Below are 21,496 nucleotides of genomic sequence, written 5' to 3'. Positions count from 1 at the left end.
CTCCTATACTCATCCCTGTGTAGCACATAGTAAACATGAGTCTAAAAACACACTGTTCAGGTAAGTTTTGCCTTGAAAAGATATACTGAGCGAAAACGCTGAGCCAGTTCTCAGAGTGGGGAGTTAAGGGTCCATTGTTTGATTCTGACACGCTCACGTTTTAAACTAACCCCCCTCCCACTGAGAAAAGTGAAGTTAAACTACCAGAGAGTCAGTGCTGTACTAGAGCCAGCCTGCCAAATCCCTCATGTCACCCTGTTACTTGGATTCTCAGAAACCATCAGTGAATAACACTGCACAGAAGACTCAGTGAAACCCATACAGTCTTCTAGCCTAGCAGGATGCTGTCCTTCTGACTTCGCACCTCATCTACACAGTGCCAGCACAGAGCTTTACCTCATCTTAGGTCCGTCCTTTCCCAGCTGTGCAACTAAGTTAAACCAGAAAAGACTGCTGTGTGTGAATCCTGGGACTCGGGAGAGAAGGGGTTTATTTGGGTAACAGTTTGAGAGTCCGGTCCGTCGAGGTGGAACAGAATGATGGTAAGGGCTTAGTCATATCTGGGTAGGTCAGGCTGCAGAGAGAAGGGATACTGGCACTCAGAGGGCTTTTTCCGTGGATGGTGCTGCCCACATCGGGATGTGTGGTCCGTCTTCAGATAAACCTCTCTCACAGCTCTCCTGCCCTCCTACCTCTAACTGGGGAGAGACATGTGGGCAACCATACCTTACAAAGTGATTCATGAAAGGGACTTTGTTCTCACCAGCAAAATAAAAATTCACCAAAGCCATCCCTAGTGCACGGCGGTGAGGCCCCCTTACTCCGCCTCCCACCACTGCCACATTGAGACTTAGAGCCACAGGGCTAGAGGCCAATGGATGCCAAGCACAGTCGTGAGAACAGGGAAGTGCTCCCTTCCCAGAAGTCGGGAAACCACCCTGGGCTACCCTTTTCTGGCAATAGGAAGCTGATGCAAGGACAGGAAGTCATTAGTGACTTTCAGCTGTACAATAAAAAAAGCTTCTTCAAGTTCCGTTTGTATTTTTAAAAGAATTATACAAAAGGTAAGAATTAAAGGTGAATTGTTTTGGAGACTCAGACTCACTACGCAGCCCTAGTACTTACTATGTAGACCTTAACCTCAGATGTCCTCCTGCCTCTGACCTCTACCCAGTATAGGTATTAAATCATGCAGTGTCACACTGCTCGAAAACGGCATTTCCAAAACACAAGTCTGTCTTCTTGCTTCTCAGCCTTGTCTACTTTCTTTTATTCTTCGGAATAAAAGCCTTAATCTGCTTTATCCACAGTTCATCCATTTCCCAGCTGTGAAGTTAATTCACTCCGTGTTGGTGTATATACGCATGTGTGCTGGTCTATGTGCCTGCCTGTGCGCGTATGTGCAAATGTATGGAGGCCAAAGGCTGGTCTTGAGCCTCTTCCTCAGTTGCTCTCCCTTACTGGGTCTCTCAATGGAGCTTGGTGACTGGCTAAACTTGTTGGCCCGGAAGCCCTAGGGATGCTCCTGTCTCTGCCTCCTGTCTCCCTGAGAAGACAGACCTATGCTAGTGCTCCAGGCTACTGATGTGCGTTCTGAGGTTCCAAATGCAGGTCCTCATTCTTGCACAGTAAGCACATTACCCACTGAGCCAGCCTGACAGTACATTTTAAAAATACTACCGGCTAGTGACATCGTTAGAGCAAGCCTGGTTTCAGAGCAGCAGCCACCTGCAACTACTCTCAAAGCTCTCCTTTGTTTGACGATCAGCATGAACCACTGGCCGGTGACTCTGGCTCATGAAGTAGTGCAAAACAATGAACAAGCCGTGTAGCCCACACCCACACCAGGTTGGGGATGGCCAGGGCTAAACAATCCTGGGATAAAACAGAGACTCAAAGTCAAGTGTGGCTCAAAATGCAATCATTTGCCTCAGGGGAAGGAGCAGTCGGTATTGCGTTCCTATGGTGTAATGAATCGTGTCCAGGTCAATCAGAGACCAAGGTAAAATACGGAAGCCAAAGCTATAGTGTCCAACAGGAGCAAGGGGGAGGGGGTGGGGTGGGGGAGGAGAAGTGAGGGGTGGGGGAGGAGGAGTGGGAGAGGTGGGGGAGCGGTGCCTGCTAAAAGCCAGTTGGTTTGGCTTTGCATGTCTGAACCAACCAAAAAGGTTGAAAGCCGGCCTTGGATCTCCCGGAACTGAAGTTATGTTCGAGGCACAGTGTGAGTGCTGGGAACGAAACCTGGGTCTTCTGCAAGAGCATCCAGAGCTTTTAACTGCTGAGCAATCTCTCCAGACCCTATTTAATCAGCTTTTAGTGTCACCGTTATCCCCAAAGCTTTTTTTTTTTTTTTTTTTTTGAGTTTTTCAAGACAGGGTTTCTCTGTGTATCCCTGGCTGTCCTGGAACTCAGAAATCTGCCTGCCTCTGCCTCCCAAGTGCTGGGATTAAAGGCGTGCATCCCCAAAGCTTTTTGAACCAGATCTCTTTATATAGTTGACAGTGGCTTGAACGTGAGCTCTTCCGGCCTCAGCCTGTTGAGTGCTAGGACTTCAAGTGTGTCACAGGAAGGCTCAGTGTGTGGCAATGACCCTTAACATGCACGAGAATCACCTTAGCAACAGGCAGGTACTGTCCCCAACAACCACAACTGTCATCACCAAAACAAGTTACATGTTTCCCTGTCTAAAAGTATCTCTCCGCATTCTTTATGGCTGGAATCAGAAGCCTGTCCTCAGCATTAATGAATGGAAATACAATGCAAGTAGCGATTTTTCCAGAAGTCACGTTAAAAAGTTAAAAATAAACAAGATTAATTTCAATACAATATTCCATTTAAAATCCCTGAGTCCCCAGGCTCAGAGGATAAAAGCATTTGCCATCAAAGCTAAAGATGTGAGTTCAAATACCCGAACACAGTGGTAGAAGAGAAGCGATTCCCACAGGCTTTCCTTAACTGTCACATGTGCCCACACATGTGCACCGTGTGCGTGTCACACATAACACACACACACACACATACACACACACACACACAAATGAGCAAATGAATAGGCAGAATATCTGATATGTTTAACATACAATCTGTATGTTAAAGATTAAAAACCTATTTTATTAGCAGAAGCACAGTGGTAGAACACGCCTGTCATCCAGTACTTGGACAGCAAAGGGAGGGTCAGGAGTTCAAGATCATCCCCAACCTGGACTACACAGGACCTTCTCTCAAAGGAAAGAAAGAGAAGTGCACGATCTTCCCTGGAAAGCCACGGTAGACTTTTCTTAGAGAAAGCCTGAACTCACTCGCTGTGCTTGACTTGCCGCTGCTCGACAGAGGAACTCTCTAGCACCTACGCTTCCGATAGCCTCGATAGCCTCGCTTCTCCTAAAATCCTCACAGAAAAGCTTTTGATGTTCCCTGTATTCGAGCAACAATGGGGGAGGGGAGGGGGCTCTATGGACAAAGAGAAATCAAAGGAAGACTAATGGGTGCGTGTGCACTAGAGTGACTTTACCTTCTGAGTTCATTCATGACTTTAAAGGCTTTCTTCATGTGCCAGGGGTTCACCGTCAGTGGGCAATGTTTCTCAGGATTCTCGTCTTTTGAATCGAGGGGCTTCTGATGACCCTGCTTTGTACATCTGTACACAGACAAAAGAACAAAAAGAGAAGACAACGCTCTCATTAAAGGATAATTCAGTTCTGGCTTGTCAAGCTACAGACCAACCGAATGCCTGCCACCCTCCCCGGAGCATTTAGAAGGCGGCTGTCCTCAAGCGAGAGTAAGACGCAACTCAACTCGGAGCACTTTCCTACGGACACTGTGGTTTCTACGGAAAAAAAAAGTGGGTAATTATCTCCCTGGTGTCAAAGACCTGTCAAATATAAACGATGAAGATTCAGGGAAAATGGCTTAACAGAGCGAGCTCTCTAAATATAAAGATGCTGCAAAAGATCTCTGCTGGAAATCCACTTGCTTTTATAATCAACGTACAGTCCTACCCATGCATACATGTTATATAAAGTGGGGAGGGGAGAGAGGGGCAGAGAGGGAGGGTGTTTGTTGACAAACTACTTTAAGCAAACTTCAGATGCAGAATCTGATTTAAACATGCTCTCTTTGCTCAGCCCATGTATTTTGGGCCTACACTAGAAAGAGATTCATCATATTAACTGAAGTTCTCGACACACAGCGGCAGCTCTTGCAGATAATGGTACGCTCTCGTTATTTATAATCGTCACAACAACTCTGTAAGCTAATTACCATAATTAGCCCATTTCAAAGATGAAGAGACTGAGGTGGGTAGGAGGCAATGAGTGACACATTGTGTATCAAGGCACAGCCGACCTGACTGCTCTCTACCACTTCCAGCGTCAAAGAGGTTAACCTCATGTTCAGATGGACCATTTTTCTTTTCTTTTTTTAAAGAAAAGCTTTGTTTTCTTTTTATGGATATGAATATCCATCTGTGTGTTGGGTGGTTGTCCGTGGAAGCAAGAAGAGGACACTGCCTCTTCTCTAGAGTCACAGAGAGTTGTCAGCCACCAGGGTGGGGACTGGGAACCCAACTCCAGTCCTCTGCCAGGGCAGCGCACGCTCTTAGCTGCTGAGCCAAGTCTCCAGCCCCTATATTTATGGTGTTTAAGAACATGAGACTTTAAGTATTGGATATGAACTGTTCCTTTGAGAGGTGGAGGCATAGAATTTGTCAGAATTAGGAATGTGATGTGAGAGCCAAGAATTGCTAACTATATGGACGCAAGGGGAATTTGTGAAGTGATACATGCATAACTCAGGACATTTACTACAAATCATTGGATTACACATATTTTACAGAATATAAATTATACTTCAAAAAAATAGGGTCAAAAAAAAAAAAACGGGCTGGAGAGACAGCTTCGAGTTTAAGAGTACATGTTGTTCTTGCAGAGGGCGTGGGTTCAGGTCCCAGAACACACATACTGGTTCTTAAACAGCTGTAACTTCAGTTCCAGGGGATCTGACACCCTCTTCCATCACTGTCCCTAGGCACCAGGCATGCATATGGTACATACATACACATAAAAAATAAATCAGTTTTTAAAAACCAAAGCACCACAGTAAATCTCCTGAGATCCACACACATATGTGGTACGAAGAACAGCAGCAAGCATCCCACACATGGATCTGTTCTTCTCCCCCCTGCCCCACTTCTAAAAGGGCAGTTCCTTTGAAAAAACAAAAACAAAAACAAAAAACACTGTATTATGCACTCATTCCTAAAGTCAATGTTTTTTAAGTGTACTTGTAAACTATCAATGAATAAAGCAAAGATTTTTGCAGTCTGTGCGAGGCGGACACAAAAAGTATGGCAAGTCAAAAAACTGGGTAGGTAGCATGCTACAGGACAAGGTAGGTGAGACAGGGAGAAAGCCGGAGAATAGGATCAAGGACAGTAAGTGGAAACTGAGATCTGTACAAAGGCTAGATGGTTGAGAGGAGGCTCCCGGAGAAGGCACAGGCAGAGCCAGCTGCAGTGCCCACCCAGCCCCACAGTCCCACAGCCAGAGAAACAGAGTAACAAAGGCTTCAGTCTACATTTTTCAAAAGCCACCCCTGCCCCATGAAGACACCTGGGCAGGTTAGGTTTGTCAACTTGACAAACCTAGAATCACCCAAGGGACCTCAAAAGAAGAAACGCCTAACTCGGACTGGCCGGTGGCCATGTCTGTGAGCCTGCTTGTACTGATGTGGAAGAGAAAGCCCACGGTGAACGGCACCGTCACAGCGCTAGGGATATATATGTAAGAAAGATTGCTGAGCAGGGGCAGAGAACAAGCCAGTGAACACTGTTCCCCCATGGTTTCTGCTTCAGGCTCCTGCCTTGAGTTCCTGCAATGACAGCCTCAGAGACAAATGGGTATCAGGAAATGCAACTCTTTCCTCCCCTAAACTGTTTTCTGTCCGAGTGGCTTGCTTTGTTTGGTTTTTCTGTTTATCAGAGCAACCAGAAGCATACTAGGACTAGGGTCTAGAGGGAGGGGTCAAGAGTGAAAAGAAGGGATTTAGGTATGGCAGTAACCTCTAAAGCAGTGATTCTCAAACTTTGGGTCTCAACTCCTTTGGGGGTCCAATGACCCTTTCACAGGGGTCAGATATCAGATTTCCTGTATATCAGATATTTACATTACAATTCATAGCCATAGCAAAGTTACAATTATGAAGTAGCAACCAAATAATTTTAAGGTTGGGGGTCACAATATGAGGAACTGTATTAAAGGGTCACAGCATTACAAAGATTGAGAAGTACTGACCAAAGGCGTTATAGGGAGGCTGCCTTGGGTAAGAGAAATGGCTGGCTTTTGCTATGTTCAAAGAAGCGGCAACCAGGTCTGTGTACATCCAAAGTCCGAGCAAGGAGAACAACTGAGTTTCCTTTAACAGCAAGAGGAAGGCTATGGGAACTAATCTGAGGTGTAGGAAGATCATTTTCACACAGGTTGGCACTGATGTGGGGTACTGACACTAAACTCAGGAGAAAGACACAAAGATAGCCTGGAGTTGAAAATTAAAACTCTAACTAGCGGACTGGCGAGATGGCTGAACAAGCAGAGACATTTGCCAAGTCTGACAATCTAGATTTGACTGCCAGAACCCACATGTTAGAAACGAGAGAACCAACTCCAAAAGTTGAGTGCACGCGTGCACACACACACACACACACACAATTTTGATTATTATTATTTAGATGGTGACAGATTTCTGAGAATTATTGGTTAATGGGCAAAGCCAAAGCATGCTGGCTACATGGATGGCAGTATAAAAAAGCTAAGATGCAGATTGTCAATATTAAGGAAACCTAGAAAATTCAGAATGATTTGCTGTTTCCCCAGACCCTGAGTTGCACTGGCGCAGCCCTTGACTCCTTCTCAGGCTGTCCACCAAAAGCAGGCTGAACAACTGGGTGAATCCATTTCCCTGTTGATTTGTTTCTTAAGGCTGAACAACTGGGTGAGCGCAGGGCACGGCCTCCAGAGGCAAATTCCACTGCTGGCATGGGATAAGAGGAGGCACAGTCCATTAGCTACTGCGGAGAGAATACAGAGTGATTTAAGAAAGGAACCTGGGGCTGGAGGGATGGGTCAGTGGTTAGAGAATACTGGCTACTCTTCCAGACCTGAGCTCAATTCGCAAGCACCCACATAGCAGCTCATAACCCTTTCTGTCCTGCAGTTCCAGGCGATCCTCCACCCGCTTCTGGCCTCTGTGAGCACCAGCCATGAGCAGAGTGCAGACACACACATTTTTTTTTTTTTTTTAAAGAAAGGATGTTAGAGAGCTAGGGAGATGGCTCGGTTAGAAAAGTGCCTGACGCACAAGCAGAAGGCCTAGACTGAGATCTCCAGCACCCACAGAAGAGCCAAGCATCTGATGGACAGCTGCAACCCTAGCAATGGGAGTGCCGGCTGACCAGCCAATGAGCAAGCTCCCAGATCTGGGAAAAGACCCTGTCTCAAAAACTAAGATGCACAGCTATGGACGGAAACAAACAGTGTCGACCTGTGGCCCTCAAACGCATGTGCACTACACATGTGCTCAAATGCTAAAAAGGAAAAAGATCGTGGAAAGGGAATAATCTGGTAAGTCTAAGAGGCGGGGGGGGGGGGGGGAGGACTGGGGAGATCCATGACACAGAAGGCAGGTATCTCTGATCTCACAGCACAGGACACAGCGGATTCCAACTCAAACTCTGTGGGACCCAGGCAAACCCCTACAACAGCTGGAAAATATTGTAAGTGAAAATTAGTGATAATAATAATCACAGGAGAGTGTTGAATGTTCAGAACAGAAACAAATGGACTACCTGTTCAAAAGAAAAAAACAAAAACAAAACTTCATGGTTTAACAGTTAAGAGCTTTATACCGACATGACCAAATCAGGAGCCCATGAGATGTCTCAGTGAGAAAATGCACTGATCTCTAAGCTAAACAGCCTGACTTCAACCCCAGGGACCCACATAGTGGAAAAAGAGAATCAACTCCCTCTTCCTGTCCTTTGACCTACACACATAAGATATAGCAAGCACATACCTTCCTCAGCAGAGACAGACAGACAGGCAGGCAGGCAGGCAGGCAGGCAGACACACAGACAGATGTTTTAAATTTTTTTAGTAATTAAGAGGGGCTGGAAGATGACTTAGCAGTTACGAGCATTAGCTGCTCTTGTAGGAGAGCAGGGTTCGGTTCCCAGCACTGACACTGCACCCCACAGCTACCTGCCTCCGGAGACCCGACTCTTCCGGCCTGTGCTGGCAGCAGGCATGCACACGGCTCATGTACATGCAGGCATGCACACGGTTCATGTACATGCAGGCAGGCAAAACAGCCATGAAATAAATAAACCTTTTAAAATTAGGATTTATGAGTGGGTGCGGTAGGAACACACCTGTAACCCCAGCATTTCTATAAACTGAGGAAGATCACAAGTTCAAGGCTACCCTTAAACAATACTGCAAGGCCCTGTCTCAAAAGAGTGAGCTCAGAGCAGAAAGAAACTCCTGGCTTTACAGAATGAATACTAAGGCTGCTTTACAGAATGAATACTAATGAATACACATCATCAAGGCACATGGTAGTGGTACTTCCTTAAAGCGATTTTCAGCTTCTTCCATTATGTTTATTCAAAGACTTAAAAAGAATAAGGAAGAAGTAACGCTGGCTTTCCGTTCTCAAGTGGTCTTTGTACTGAGAGCCACTCACGAGCACAGCCTCTCCCACTATTAAAGTCCTTCCCACGAGTCCTTCTTTCCTATATGACTTTGTGTTAGATGTGTGGTCATTAGCAGAATGGAGCAAGACATGACACACCATGTTAAAACTGTAGCTACTAAGAGCACCTACTGGGGGGGGCGGGAGGAGGGGTGTAAAAGTTTACCCTAGAAACTACACCCTGTGTGCCTAGGTTCCCGTCCCTTCTTGCCTCCGAACCAAGAGCAGCCATCTCCAGGAACACTGGGCACTGCCTTCTGGGGATATCCATAGAGACACTTTTTCAAAGTCCCTTCACCCTTCTCGCCTCAATTCTACACTCCACAACCATTCTTACCCAACTGGTACATATTGTTATCAAAAACACATCAGAGAAAGCTGCCAGCTGCCATCCTTTCTTTTCTTTTTTTTTTTTTTTTGGAGGGGGTGGGGGGTTGGTTGTTTGGTTTCTTGTTGTTGTTGTTGTTGGGTTTGGGTTTTTTGGGGGGCGTTGGTGGTTTGGTTTTTTGAGAAAGGGTTCTCTGTGTAGCCCTGGCTGTCCTAGAACTTGATCCATAAACCAGGCTGGCCTAAAACTCACATATTCACCTGCCTCTGCTGGGATTAAAGGCATGAGCTACCACCATCTACCCAGCATCAGTTGCCATTTCTGAGAGTTTAAATTCCAGCATACAGTTTAACTGGGCTACAGAGGCGATACTTCTCAGGTTATTACCCAAATGCCTGACCTCCACAGACTCCCAGGCGAGCTCTGTAACTGTGTTGACCATGTCACCCTACCTTGTGTATTCTCACACCTCAGGAAAACACTCTAACCTGAAGAATTCTAAAATAGTCAAGATTTTTCAAAACCAGGCAAAGGGTTAAAAGCACGCCAACAACACAGACAGGACAGATAATCTCTTCCATGCTATTTGATTAAGAACAGTAGTTTCTGGGTTTGTTTTAAAGGATGGAGAATAGAAATAGGAGAAAAGGGCTGGAGAGATGGCTCAGAGGTTAGAAGACCTTGTGTAAGCATGAGGATCTGAGTTTAGATCTCAGAACCCTCATGAAAAGCCAGGCAGGACTGTTCACATGCCCCTGACCCAGCACTGTGGCGAGCGAGCAGGACAGGGAGCCATCAGTGGAACCTGCTGGTGACCAGCCTAGCTCTAAGCTCAGAGAGAGACCCTGTCTGAAAGCAAGCAGGAAGAGAGTGACCAAGTTTGTATGGTTAACTGTTCATTTCAACTTGACATAAACTAGTCACCTGTAAGCAGGACCCTCATTTAAGGGACTGCTGCTCCCCTGAGACTGGCTTGTGAGCCCGTCCATGGGAGTTGTTTTGCTTCTTGATTATGGGACAGTCCAATCCGCTGTTGATGGTACCACCCCTAAGCTGGTAGGCCTGAGCAGAGTAATAGTATTATCAGAGAGAGCTAGAGCCATCCAGCAAGCAGCATTCCTCCATGACTTCTGCTTCAAACTCCTGCTTGACTTCAAGATGAGCGACTGTAACCTAAGATGAAATAAGTCCCCCCACCCCAACTTGCTTTTGGTCATGGTGTTTACCACGGCAACAGAAAGTAAACTAGCACAGGACACCCAGCATCCTCTTCTGGCACAAGAATGCATGCTCATGCCCAGAGTCCACAGACCACACACACACACACACACACACACACACACACACACACACACATATATACCCCTGAAAAACCCAATCAGTTTCTCAAACCATGCAGATCCATCTGTCCTCCTATAAGGAGTCAGGCAAGACCTTTTCAGAAATATGGCAGCCAGAACGATGGTATCTCTGGGGGACAGGGGTGAAAGCAGCCATGCATGATTTTTAAAAACAATAACAACTGGTGATGTAACACGCCTTACCTCCCACTTACCCTCCCACCCTAGGCCGATCATCCCAGATGGAGAACAAGCACTTTAGAGAATCTGGGTTGTTTATAACTTTAGTGTTCTCTGGTGCTACAAGTCATGGGTATGCTATGGCTGCAAATTTTCCCAGGGGACCAAAGACACTATGGCACTTAGGATGTAAATGCTTGGCCCCTGGGTGGTGGCCACCATCTCTGCTCTACCCTCTGCCTGCTCACCTCTAAAGCTGCAAGACTCCCCAGCTTGCAATGAGTCAGCCACCATTACTCACAAACTTCTGCCAAGTTCACGTCAGCAGCTGTTGTTTTCAAAGTCACCATCCGTGCCGTACTGCTCTGAAGTTTCCCCAGTACTTTATAATATTTCTCCTGTGCTCTCGCTGTCTCCCCTGCCAAATGTACTTTCAGAAGCTTGGCGAGTTACTAGCAGTGATCCACTTAAAACAAGACCAGATATTGGAAATATAGACTAGAACCTAATGACTGTCTTCACAAGTATTTATCATACCACTCTATAATAAAACTTCCCAACAATATTCCCTCAGAGCTCCCTTCATCCCTGCCCCATGGTATCTCCCAATAATCAGCAAATCACTGAGAGGCTGAGAAAGCAGAAAGTTTTCCTCGGTCAACACTTAGTTCATGGCAAGGTTATGGTTGAAATTGTTGCAATGTTGTAAAGGCAATTTTTCTACAAGTGTATGGAATTTAAGCATTACTTGGGCTTTAGTTGTACCATTGCACAAACTATAATCAATAAACCTAACAGTAATCACCAAATAGATATGGCTTTTAAAAAAATTGGGAATGTCTACCCTATTATCCCCAGAGCTTGGACTGGGTTGAGGATGTACTACAGAGATGGTAGACACTGCTTAGGATGTGTGAGGCTCTGAGTGAGAGTCTCACCCCAGCAAGAAGGAAGGAAGGAAGGAAGGAAGGAAGGAAGGAAGGAAGGAAGGAAAGGAGGGAGGGAGGGAGGGAGGGAGGGAGGGAGGGAGGGAGGAAGGGCAGAGAGATACATACATACATACATACATACATATATACATACATACATACACACACACACACACATACATTGTATCTTCACTGTGTAGGTTCTTAGAACTGAGTATGGGCACCTTGTGAGATTAAACTCCTATCCTATGTGTGGCATAACACCTCACGATCTCATACTCATGCCTCTGAAAATGTGTGTGTGTGTGTGTGCATGTGTGTGTGTGTGTGTATTGTTTTTGTTGTTGTTGCTCTTATTGTTAAAAGATACATCTCTAATTACTCAGAGATGGAAAGGAAACATCTAGAAAAGACAGGCATGCTCAGTTGTATTAAGGAATAGGAGTCAGAGACTACTGGAGGGCAGGGGAGACATCTCTTGAGCCCCGGCCTTGGCTGTGTGGGGAGGCGCTGGCAGGGAGGTGGATGGGCTGTCTGAGGGTAAGAGGCTGATGGAAGTTGGAGCATAATTGCTCTCTGATAGTGGAACAATGGTGCTGTAAAAAGCTCCACTTCAGTTCAACCCAGCGCCATCCTCTTTCCCTCCCACCTCCATGACAAATACTGTACAATCAGGCACTTTTTGTCCCAGACAGTGACTATTACCAGGAAAGGGATGGGGAAAGAGCATGTCTTATGCAAGATCCATCTTTTCAAGAATATCTCATAAACAATTAACAAAGCATGATCAGAGAAACACTTTCATGAGATGATAAAATGGAGAAAAGGGGGGTAATGAGCCATTTCGAGCATTTCTGTGTCTTTTATCACTCATGGGTTTGTTTGGGTTTTTTTTATTTGTTTTCCTTTGCTACCTTTTCTACAATGGTCATCTCTTGAAAGCCGCAACTTAACCTGGCAGTTCAGATGATGAGATAAACTGTCTATCATCTTCATGGGTGGCTGGGGGATAGGGAAAGACCACTTGAAGACAGGAATCAGAGAGAACCAACTGGTAGTCCTGTCTATGCCAAGCACTAAACAAGTGACCCTGAATCAATGAAAGGGAATTCCCCCTCATTCGCTTGTCCCACAGATATGCCTAAGCATTAAATACCAAGTGCATACAAACATCAAGAAGAATGTTGATGGACCACCATTTGCCTGTATACACTCTCTGGGCCTCCAATTTTAATTGCAACACTCAACTTAAAGTTGAAATGTATAGATAATTACAGCGATTAATAAATCAAACAGATAACTGCTGCCAAAATGCCTAGTGCATGCCTATAATAAAGCAAGATAAGAGGGGCTGACCTAAGACCCTGCTCTAGTCTCAAATCTAATAGAGAAGGCAAGGCCAAATGCCAAGAAATGGTCCAAGCCAGTATACATATGCAAGACTAGAAATTCCCCAGGAAGCTAACAATGATGCAGAAAGGCTGAAGTCCAGGATTGAATGGATAATAAATAAATAAAACTGTCAAGGAGATGGGGCTCAACTGGGCCCTGCGAGAACTCTAAGTCACTTTAAGCAGTGCGAGCAATAGGCAAGACTGGAGTATCCTGGCTTACGATGGCACAAAGAGTTTAGCCTCAGAGCCTGGCACATGACCAAGGACTTAAGAGTCAAATGACCACAGGCCATGGCTTCCTGACTGAGTATGTGGTTACCCATGTCACGTGATTCTAGGATGCTGAAAGGTTAAATTGGCAGACGGACTACAAGGTGAAGAACAAAACCAGAAAAATTTAAGGGGAGATGACTGCAAACTTCCAGGTTTGAAGTAATGAACGCTATGGATAGCAAGCCTCTCCAGCTCCTGCAGGCAGACAAGGTGTGTGGGGGCAGGCGGGTGGGGCGGGGGTGGGGGAGGGCGGAGTCACAGACCCTGTGAGTGTTTTCAGGGACAGGGACCAGAGGATGGTTATTCCATTCCTACTTGGAAAAGTTATGTGGGAAGCCAGTTTGAGAATAGGTTGCGAAGCTTTCCTTAGAAATACGGAGTTTAACCCTATAGGTGGAACATCATGATGAACTAACCAGTACCCCGGAGCTCTTGACTCTAGCTGCATATGTATCGAAAGATGGCCTAGTCAGCCATCACTGGAAAGAGAGGCCCATTGGACTTGCAAACTTTATATGCCCCAGTACAGGGGAATGCCAGGGCCAAAAAGTGGGAGTGGGTGGGTAGGGAAGTAGGGGAAGGGTATGGGGGACTTTTGGGATAGCACTGGAAATGTAAATGAGGAAAATACCTAATAAAAATATTTTAAAAAAGAAAGAAAGAAAAAAATAGAAATACGGAGTTTTACACAGGAGCTAAGAAACTCCCAAGATTTCAGAGCCTTTAAGCACAGATGTAAGTGTTGACTTAAGATATTGATGTCTCAGAGCTCCAGAGGCTGAGGCAAAAGTATTCTTGCACACACTAAAGGCTACCCTACCCTGGGTTATACTGTGAGACTGATGCCAATCTGGGCTACAGAGTGAAACACCCTGTCTTAAAAAAATAATCTACAAAAAGATACAGATGGGAATACACATAAGGTCAAGACCCACTTCTGGGAGGAAAGAGTGTTTCCTGTGAGCTGCAGAAACCATAAAGCAAAGCTTGGTGGTGCAGTCCTCTGATCCCAGCACTCAGGAAGCTGAGGCAGGAGGATCAGAGCTCCAGGCCAAGCTGGTATACATAGCAACATCCTGTTCCACCCCCACCCCCCAAAAAAAGGAGGTGATCGACCCCAAGGGACTAGATAGAATACCAGATTTTCAGATCTGTAAAAGCTTGGGAAAGCAATTTAACTTGCACTTCCTCAGCCAAGAAGATAATAATAGGAGACCTACGGGGTAAGACTGTTGAATAGATTAAGTAAGTATGAAATTATGTAAATCACATTCGGCAACTGAAAAACTAAAAGAGGCCAAAACAAGTGGTGTCATAAAAAAGCAAAGGCTGTTGCCCAAGACAGAATCTGTGAAAGGATCTAGTCGGAATATGTGAACAGATGTCAACAATCCAAAATGTAGGAAGGTGCACTGCATAGCACGCCAAGTATGCTGGCTAGAACAGTGTTACCTCGGTGCAAAACCATGCAAGGCTGACTCTGCTAGCTTGTATGCTCGCTCTTCCTTATCCCTACAATACTGGTCCTCCCTTTGGCCTCTGTTAAGTTCACCTTATTAAAGTCATCCCCGAGGTTATCTGAATGGCACACACACACTATTCTCTACTATGACAGACACACACACACACTATTCTCTACTATCTCCAATATTATATATCTCTCTGCCCCTCACTACTCTCTGTCATGTCCCACAATGTTATTTATGTCTGCTTACTACCAGTTTGAGCCATGAGATCAAAGATTTTGTTCTGTTTTCTGAGAAATCTCCCCAAATTTAGTCACAGTACGTATTCAAAAAGTGTGAATAAAAAAATCTGAACTGAGCCACTGGAATAGTTCAGCAGGCAGAAGAACTTGCCTAGATTCAATCCCTGGAGCCCACAGTGTGAAAGGAGAGAGCCAGCTCCTATGACCTCCATATGTATACATGTGGATACACAAACACACACACATACATACACACACATACACACACACACATACACACACACATATACACACATACACACACACACATACACACACAAACACACACACACACAAACACACATACGCACACAACCCCCCCACACACACACACACATTGCACATAAAATAAAGATTTAACAAAAAATGTTTAAAGAAATGATAGTTACTCTGCTTCAATATTTAGGACTAATGAAGTGAAACCGAGAATGTACTCCAATGGGCTGTATGATAGATGGGTGTACAAACGTTAAACTGCAGGGTTGGCAATTACCATACTCAATCTCCAAGAGCCCTGGTTCTGCAGGCAAGAGAAGCACTACAAAGCATCAAGCTTCAACAAATTACTTTGTTTCTGTGACAAAATAGGGGCAATGAAACAAGTTTTCACAAACTTACATTTATACTACTAAAGTACTATCCCTTCAGGACCTTCCTTCTATTTGAGAACAGTATTACAATAGCCTTTGATAAGTGATAATGACACTTGCTAATTACTCTTCAACAGACACTTCTTGACTTGGCAAAACCAGAAACTTGGCAACTCTATCCTGGACTTGACTTTTTCCTTTAAACAGATCAAAGAAATCTAAAGACCTGAGACCTCTGCTCTGATCCAACCCATCTTTGGAGGGCTAAATGCCCTTAGAGCATGGCTAACAAGTTATCTGGCTGTGTGGTACACCTCTGATGACAGGCATTTCCAGTGATGCAGGATCGACCACTGGGAACAGATAAGGCGGCAGCTGAGGCATGATTACTCGGCTGAATGGAGAAAAAGCAAGACCAAGACCGTAAGGCCAGGAGGAGTAAGAGGCTAGGAGGAGTAAGACAGCTTGGGGGAAGAAACAAGAGCTAAGAAAACTATTCCAAAAGGGATGTCAAAGGGATCCACACAATCCCAACTTTACAGGCTTTGGTCAGCTTAATAATTAGGAAACCCCTTTAGGCAAATAACCATAAAGGCTAATATATGAAGAGTGCCACAGAAGTCAAGGCTGTTTAGCTCTCACTCCGTCTGCATAGCCCACTTACCACCTCGAATTCCCTGACTCGTTCATCGATACCTAATTTTTTTGGTTGCACATCTTTCAACCTGTGGTCTTACTATTACCTAGACCTCCAACTGAAACAGAACCTGAATGCCATATACTCAAGTATGCAAAAAAGACAACTGGAAATATGACGTACAGTGGCAATCAATGAGACTTTTCAGAAGATGAGAAAAAGTTGGAGGCAGAGTGGAAAAGGCAGAAAAGAAATCAAAATGAGGAACTAAGAATGCAGGCAGAGATGCCTGCCACCCCTCCAAGACAGACTAAGGGAAGAAGGGTGAGCCCAGAGAACAATGCAGCCTTGACTCTTAAAACAGAAGCCCAGACAAGCATCATGAAAAGTGCCAGGCAGAGACAGTCATCCAAGAATTTGCACACAGAATGAATTACTACACAGACACACAAGAGAATTCTGAGTCTGCTTCCATCCTATTACCTAAGGCCCTTTAAGTCCAGGTCAAACGTCTCTCTTTGCCTTGAAGCTCAGGCTAACACTGAGTGCTTAAAAAGAGGTGAGTGCTCCCAGTGAGTGCTCCTAGCCTAGCTCTAGCCAGGAAGCCCAGCAAACAACTCCCCACCCTCACCCCCACCCCAAAGACCTCACCTGCAATTGCTTGCATCAGACAGCATGACCCAAGGTAAAAGGGAGTTAAAGGGAACAGACACAAAGAAGCCAGAGGGTAGGAAGCCAAGACCTGTGTGTCTAATCCATAGAAACCTAAGCAGCAAGAGCACAGGCTCTAGAAGAGGGCTTGAGTCTTGGACCTACCCAATGCAAATTAAATGTCTTTGTAGCTTTAATTAAGTGCACACAAACAATGCAGAGGTCTTAGCAGCTTTCCAGCGACTGCAAGGCTACAACTGTTTCCTCCTCAGCACCCCAGGATTCCTCCTCCACCTCAAGCTTCCAATCTAGTTCCAGAACTACAAAGCGAAGCAACAATAGCAAAAGAACAGAGCGGCTCATCTACTTCAGTTTTCCGACTTAAACCCATTTTCTATGCCTCGGCTTGCTCTAGGGTCTGTTTTCCACATCCATCCTTTTTTCTTCTGAACCTTCATCCTAAGGTCCCCTGGTTCTCTCCAGTTCACTCGGCTTCCAAGGTGGGGGGTGGGGGGGGTTGCATTTAATCGGCAGAAAAGTGGGGAGGGCCAGTTTTCCATGAGTAACTTACCTACTACACACCCTATATCACACAGCATGTTATCTATATGCAGAGTATATTCTGCCATCAGTGCTTCTAAGGCTGCTGAAGCCTTCTACCAACATGTTTCCCAGGGGGCTCAGGAGGCTTTCCCAACCTTCTGGGGAGCATGAGCAGATCAGAGCCTCAAAGCTGCCACCATCTGTACAGCATCTGATCCCTTGCTTTTTCTATCATTTCTATGAGCCCAGAAGGGGCAAGCCGAGACTCACCCACTCTTCAGATCCCCACGACCTGTTCCACTCAAGCTCAAAACACTGCACATACAGAAACTGTGGCCCTATCATCCCATGTGATCTCATAAAAGGACTCAAGATACAAAATACAAAAAGAACAAGAAAAAGAAAGAAATGTTCAGCCCAAACCAAATATCCCTTGTTTTAGCTGGAATCCTGCCAAATAGGCACAAGAGGCTGGTGACGACAACGGTGATAGAAGGAAACTGGTTAGCCAAATCTCATTGAAAACCGATAAGGTTCCATGAATCAGATCGAATGAAAAGGTTCACCCTTTTTGGAGAGAGGTTTGTCTGCGGTTTGAAAGTCAAGATCCAAAGGACTCTGTACTCCTTCATAAAGGTTAAACTGATGAAGGTGGCGTGGGGTGGGGGTGGGGAGGACGAAACGTTCAAACTCCCGAAGATTTACAGGCCACTTTTTTAAAAAACAAAAATCCTTGTACAGAATAACATCTTCCACATGATTTTTTTAAAGCTCTTATTTCTAGAAAGTAATTTTGTTGCAGGTGATCTTGAATGCACTTGGGCACCAAGGAAAAAAGACACCTGTGCCTAACAGGTCGGTAACACTATCAACGTGCCCCGGGTACCAAGGGAACGAAAGATGCTCTCTCTGATTTCTGGATAAAAGATTTTCTGCAGTGCCAGGTAGGAGATCACATGCCCTAAAACGGCCGCAGCTCATTTGGAGTGATGTAAAAGCTCCTTGGATATTAATTTTATTAGAAATTCCAAGAAGCAAGCAACCTCAGATTGCATTCATTTTAGACTCCAGGCGTCTGGTACTTTCCAGTTTCCTCTCGCTCCCTACTAGCAAGGGGTAGGCGAGATGGGCAGCAGCAGCCCATGCATTCCGGGAAGGGGGGAGGAGGGGTACCGACAGGGCGATCGTAGCCCACCACCACCACTCCCCGCGCGCACACACCCCGCCAAGCCCCACGCACAGCTCCATCCCGAACGTTCAATTCGCCCCGGGACTGAGAAGCCCCTACCCACGGCCGGCCGGCCTGGCAGAGTCCGGTCCCGCGGTCGCCCTCCGGACTGCGGGCGCCGCGCCCCGTCACGCCCCGCGCCTCCCCTCGCCCGCCACCCCCCGCGATCGCGGCGTGTCCTCCGCAGCGCGGCGCGCACTCCGCAACCGTACAGCCCTCCGCCGCGCGCCCGGGCGCCCGCTCACTCACGCGGGAGGCAGTGGCGGCGTCTCCATTGTGGCTCCTCGCGGGCTTCAGAACGCAGGCAGCGACCGCCGCCGCCAGCACCATACCAGCCGCGGACGCCGGCACTGTCCGCCCGCCCAGCCCCGTTCCATCCGCCCCGAGGGGGCGCAGCGCTCCTCACCGCGCGCCACCACCTGCGGCGACGGCCCCCGCGGCCATGGCCCGTCGGCCCCGCGCGCTCGTGTGCCTGGCGCGGCTCCCGCGCTCCCCCGAGTGCCGGGCGGCGACGGCGGCGGCGGCGACGGCGGGACAGGCGGGCGGGCGAGCGCGCTGCTCGGCCACTTCCGGGTTCTCCCGGCGGGCGCCGGCGCCGTGACGGGCGGGCGCTGCGGCCTCCCGCGGCGGAGGGACCCCTCCCTCGGCGCCGCCCCTTCCTCCGCGGCGTCTGGAGGAGGAGGCGGCGGGCGGGCGGGCGAGCGCGCCGCCGCGGGGGAGGGAGGAGACCCGGGGCCGAGGCTAGGAGATCGGAGGCGGGGAGGGCTCGCGCGGAAGGGGTGCTCTCCGGTGCACGGCTTGCTCTGATTCACCGGTGTATTCACATCCTCGTCTCGGCGTCCGAGTGCCTTCCCCACCCCCGTGGGGATGCGGGGGAGGGCAGACCATTCACTCACTGCCTTTCCGAAGGGGGAAACGGAGGCAAGAAGAGATAGATCGGCCTGACCAGTGTCCCAAGCCCTAAGCTAGCGGGCGTCTTTCCTGGGTGTTCCTAATCTGGTCCTTGGACAACTGAGTTGAGCACCTGCTAGGCTGAGCTTGGGGACGTGACTGAGCAAAAGTGAGTCCTTTAGCTTAGCTAGCTGCCCATCTGGACGTGATAAGAGAAACAATGAGCCCAGGATGTCCACTGGGAAGAAGAAGAAAAGGCGGTGAGATAGGGCGTGCTCTTTGATGAGGAATGGTCCAGAAGGCCTCTTGAGGTATCAGTTAAACAAAGATGAATTAACATGAACCTTGAACCACTCAAGGGGTGGGTGAATGTCCAGGGCTAAGGCAAAATCAGTGAAGATTCCTGTCAGCAAGATGCCTGTCACGTTGAGAAAAGGCAGAAGGGTTCCAAATTCTCCACCAATGCCTGCTAGCGGAAGAAACACCTGGGAATTTAGAGATGGGAATTCTCCAGTTCCACTCCAAACTTACTGTCTAGGCACCCTCGAGGTAGAGCCAGGATTCCAGGCTTGAAGGAAGGCAAGGTCTGAGACTCTCTACTGTAGCTGAGGCAGTACTAGACCATTACTGGCCAAATGCTTACTGTTAGTTGTATAAGTGATACACTCGCGGAGGGAAGGGAGCAGGCAAGTTTAGTCTAGCCAAAAATACAAAAGAAAGATGGCTGAACTGGAGTCAGAGGGATTGAAAGAAGTGGTCAGATTCTAGATGATAAAGTGCTCAGTTAAGAATTCCGATGGATTAGGCTTCAGGAAAAGTAGCGTCCGGAGTGAACTTAAATTTGGAAGTTGACCCATGTAGACCGTATGTACAGTCACAAGACTAGTTGAAATAAGCTCTGTAATGTAGCTACAGAAAAGACCAAGATATGATCCCTGGGCCACTCCAGCATCTCACGAACGGAGTGCTTGCCTGAGGGAGCACAAGGCTCCATCCCTAGCACTGTCAATAAGTACTTAAATAATTGCAAAAGTGTTGGTGTGTGCTTATAATCCCCGCACTCGGGAGGCCAAGAAAGGATGCTCAGTGGTGACCTGTTTTAATAAAGAAAATATGCCTTGCCGTGATTAATATCTCTGGATCGTTAGGCCATTACTGATTTGCCATGCGGAGGGCCTGCATGATGACTTCCTTATGGCTCAGACAGATCCATCACTAATAATACTTCCTTAGTATTCGTGATGGATCTGTCTGAGCCATAAGAAAAGTTCCTGCTTTATAAAGCAAAAGTCGGATGAGAAAGTGGATGTGAAGCACATACAAGCTCACTAGCAAAAGGTAAGCCTGGTACAGAATGAGTTCGAAAACTATGCCTTAGCAACCTAGCAGGACTCTGTCTCATAACAAGTTGAAATAAATTAAATAGGGGGCTGTGGCTCAGTGATAGTGCCTGGCAAATACAAAGCTCTGGATTCAATTGCAGCATTGAAAAGCAAAAAAAATAATAATAATAATTTCTAAAGGGTGTGTCAGTGTGCGAGGCAAATACTTTAAGTGATAGCCCCCATTAGATCTTCCTCTGGTTCATCTTTGTCCATCACAATTTTCTGCTAATATTATAAATGTCTATTTTTTTTATCACCACTCCATTTGTAGAAGTAAACCCGGAAGAGTGCTTATTTTATGATGTTCATGCAATCATGCAGGTTCCCAAAGAGGTCAGAAAAGTAGGTTGGGTTACCTGGAGCTGTAATTACAAGTATTTGTAAGCCACCCAATATGGACGCTAAGAACCAAAACCCCAGCTTGCTATAAGAATAGCAAACATTCTTAATGGCTGAGCGGTATTTCCAGATCCCTGAGTTTTCTTCAAGATCCCCACCCCCCACCCCCGGCGAAGGGATGAAACTGTATAAAAACTGCATTTATTTGCTCAATGCTTGTAAAATAAAACAGTCCCTAAGACACTAGAAGCTAATATTAATGTGACATCGCCAGAATGGATTGCTTGCAAAGAAGA

General features: G+C 46.7%; 1 protein-coding gene across 2 annotated transcripts in view; it reads right to left on the bottom strand.

Moving 5' to 3' along the window:
• Positions 1 to 19,194, bottom strand: part of Klhl2 (kelch like family member 2) — a 106,696-nt gene extending 87,502 nt beyond the window's left edge. The window contains exons 1-2 of one of the 2 annotated variants that reach the window (XM_021169355.3): positions 18,835 to 19,194; positions 3,512 to 3,637 (exon numbers count right to left, since the gene is read on the bottom strand). In XM_021169355.3, the coding sequence (XP_021025014.1) occupies positions 3,512 to 3,637; positions 18,835 to 18,860 (152 nt within the window). In that variant the 5' untranslated portion in view covers positions 18,861 to 19,194. Of the gene's footprint in view, positions 1 to 3,511; positions 3,638 to 17,627; positions 17,682 to 18,834 lie in introns of those variants that run through there. The other variant, XM_085843943.1, reaches the window with a different exon arrangement.
• Positions 19,195 to 21,496: the final 2,302 nt, after the last annotated feature.

This window comes from Mus caroli, unplaced genomic scaffold, assembly GCF_978045245.1.
Source record: "Mus caroli unplaced genomic scaffold, Mus_caroli_1 scaffold_10, whole genome shotgun sequence".
NCBI lineage: Eukaryota > Metazoa > Chordata > Mammalia > Rodentia > Muridae > Mus > Mus caroli.
Note: the sequence above shows the minus strand (reverse complement) of the source record. Positions and strands in the feature narration are given on the sequence as shown.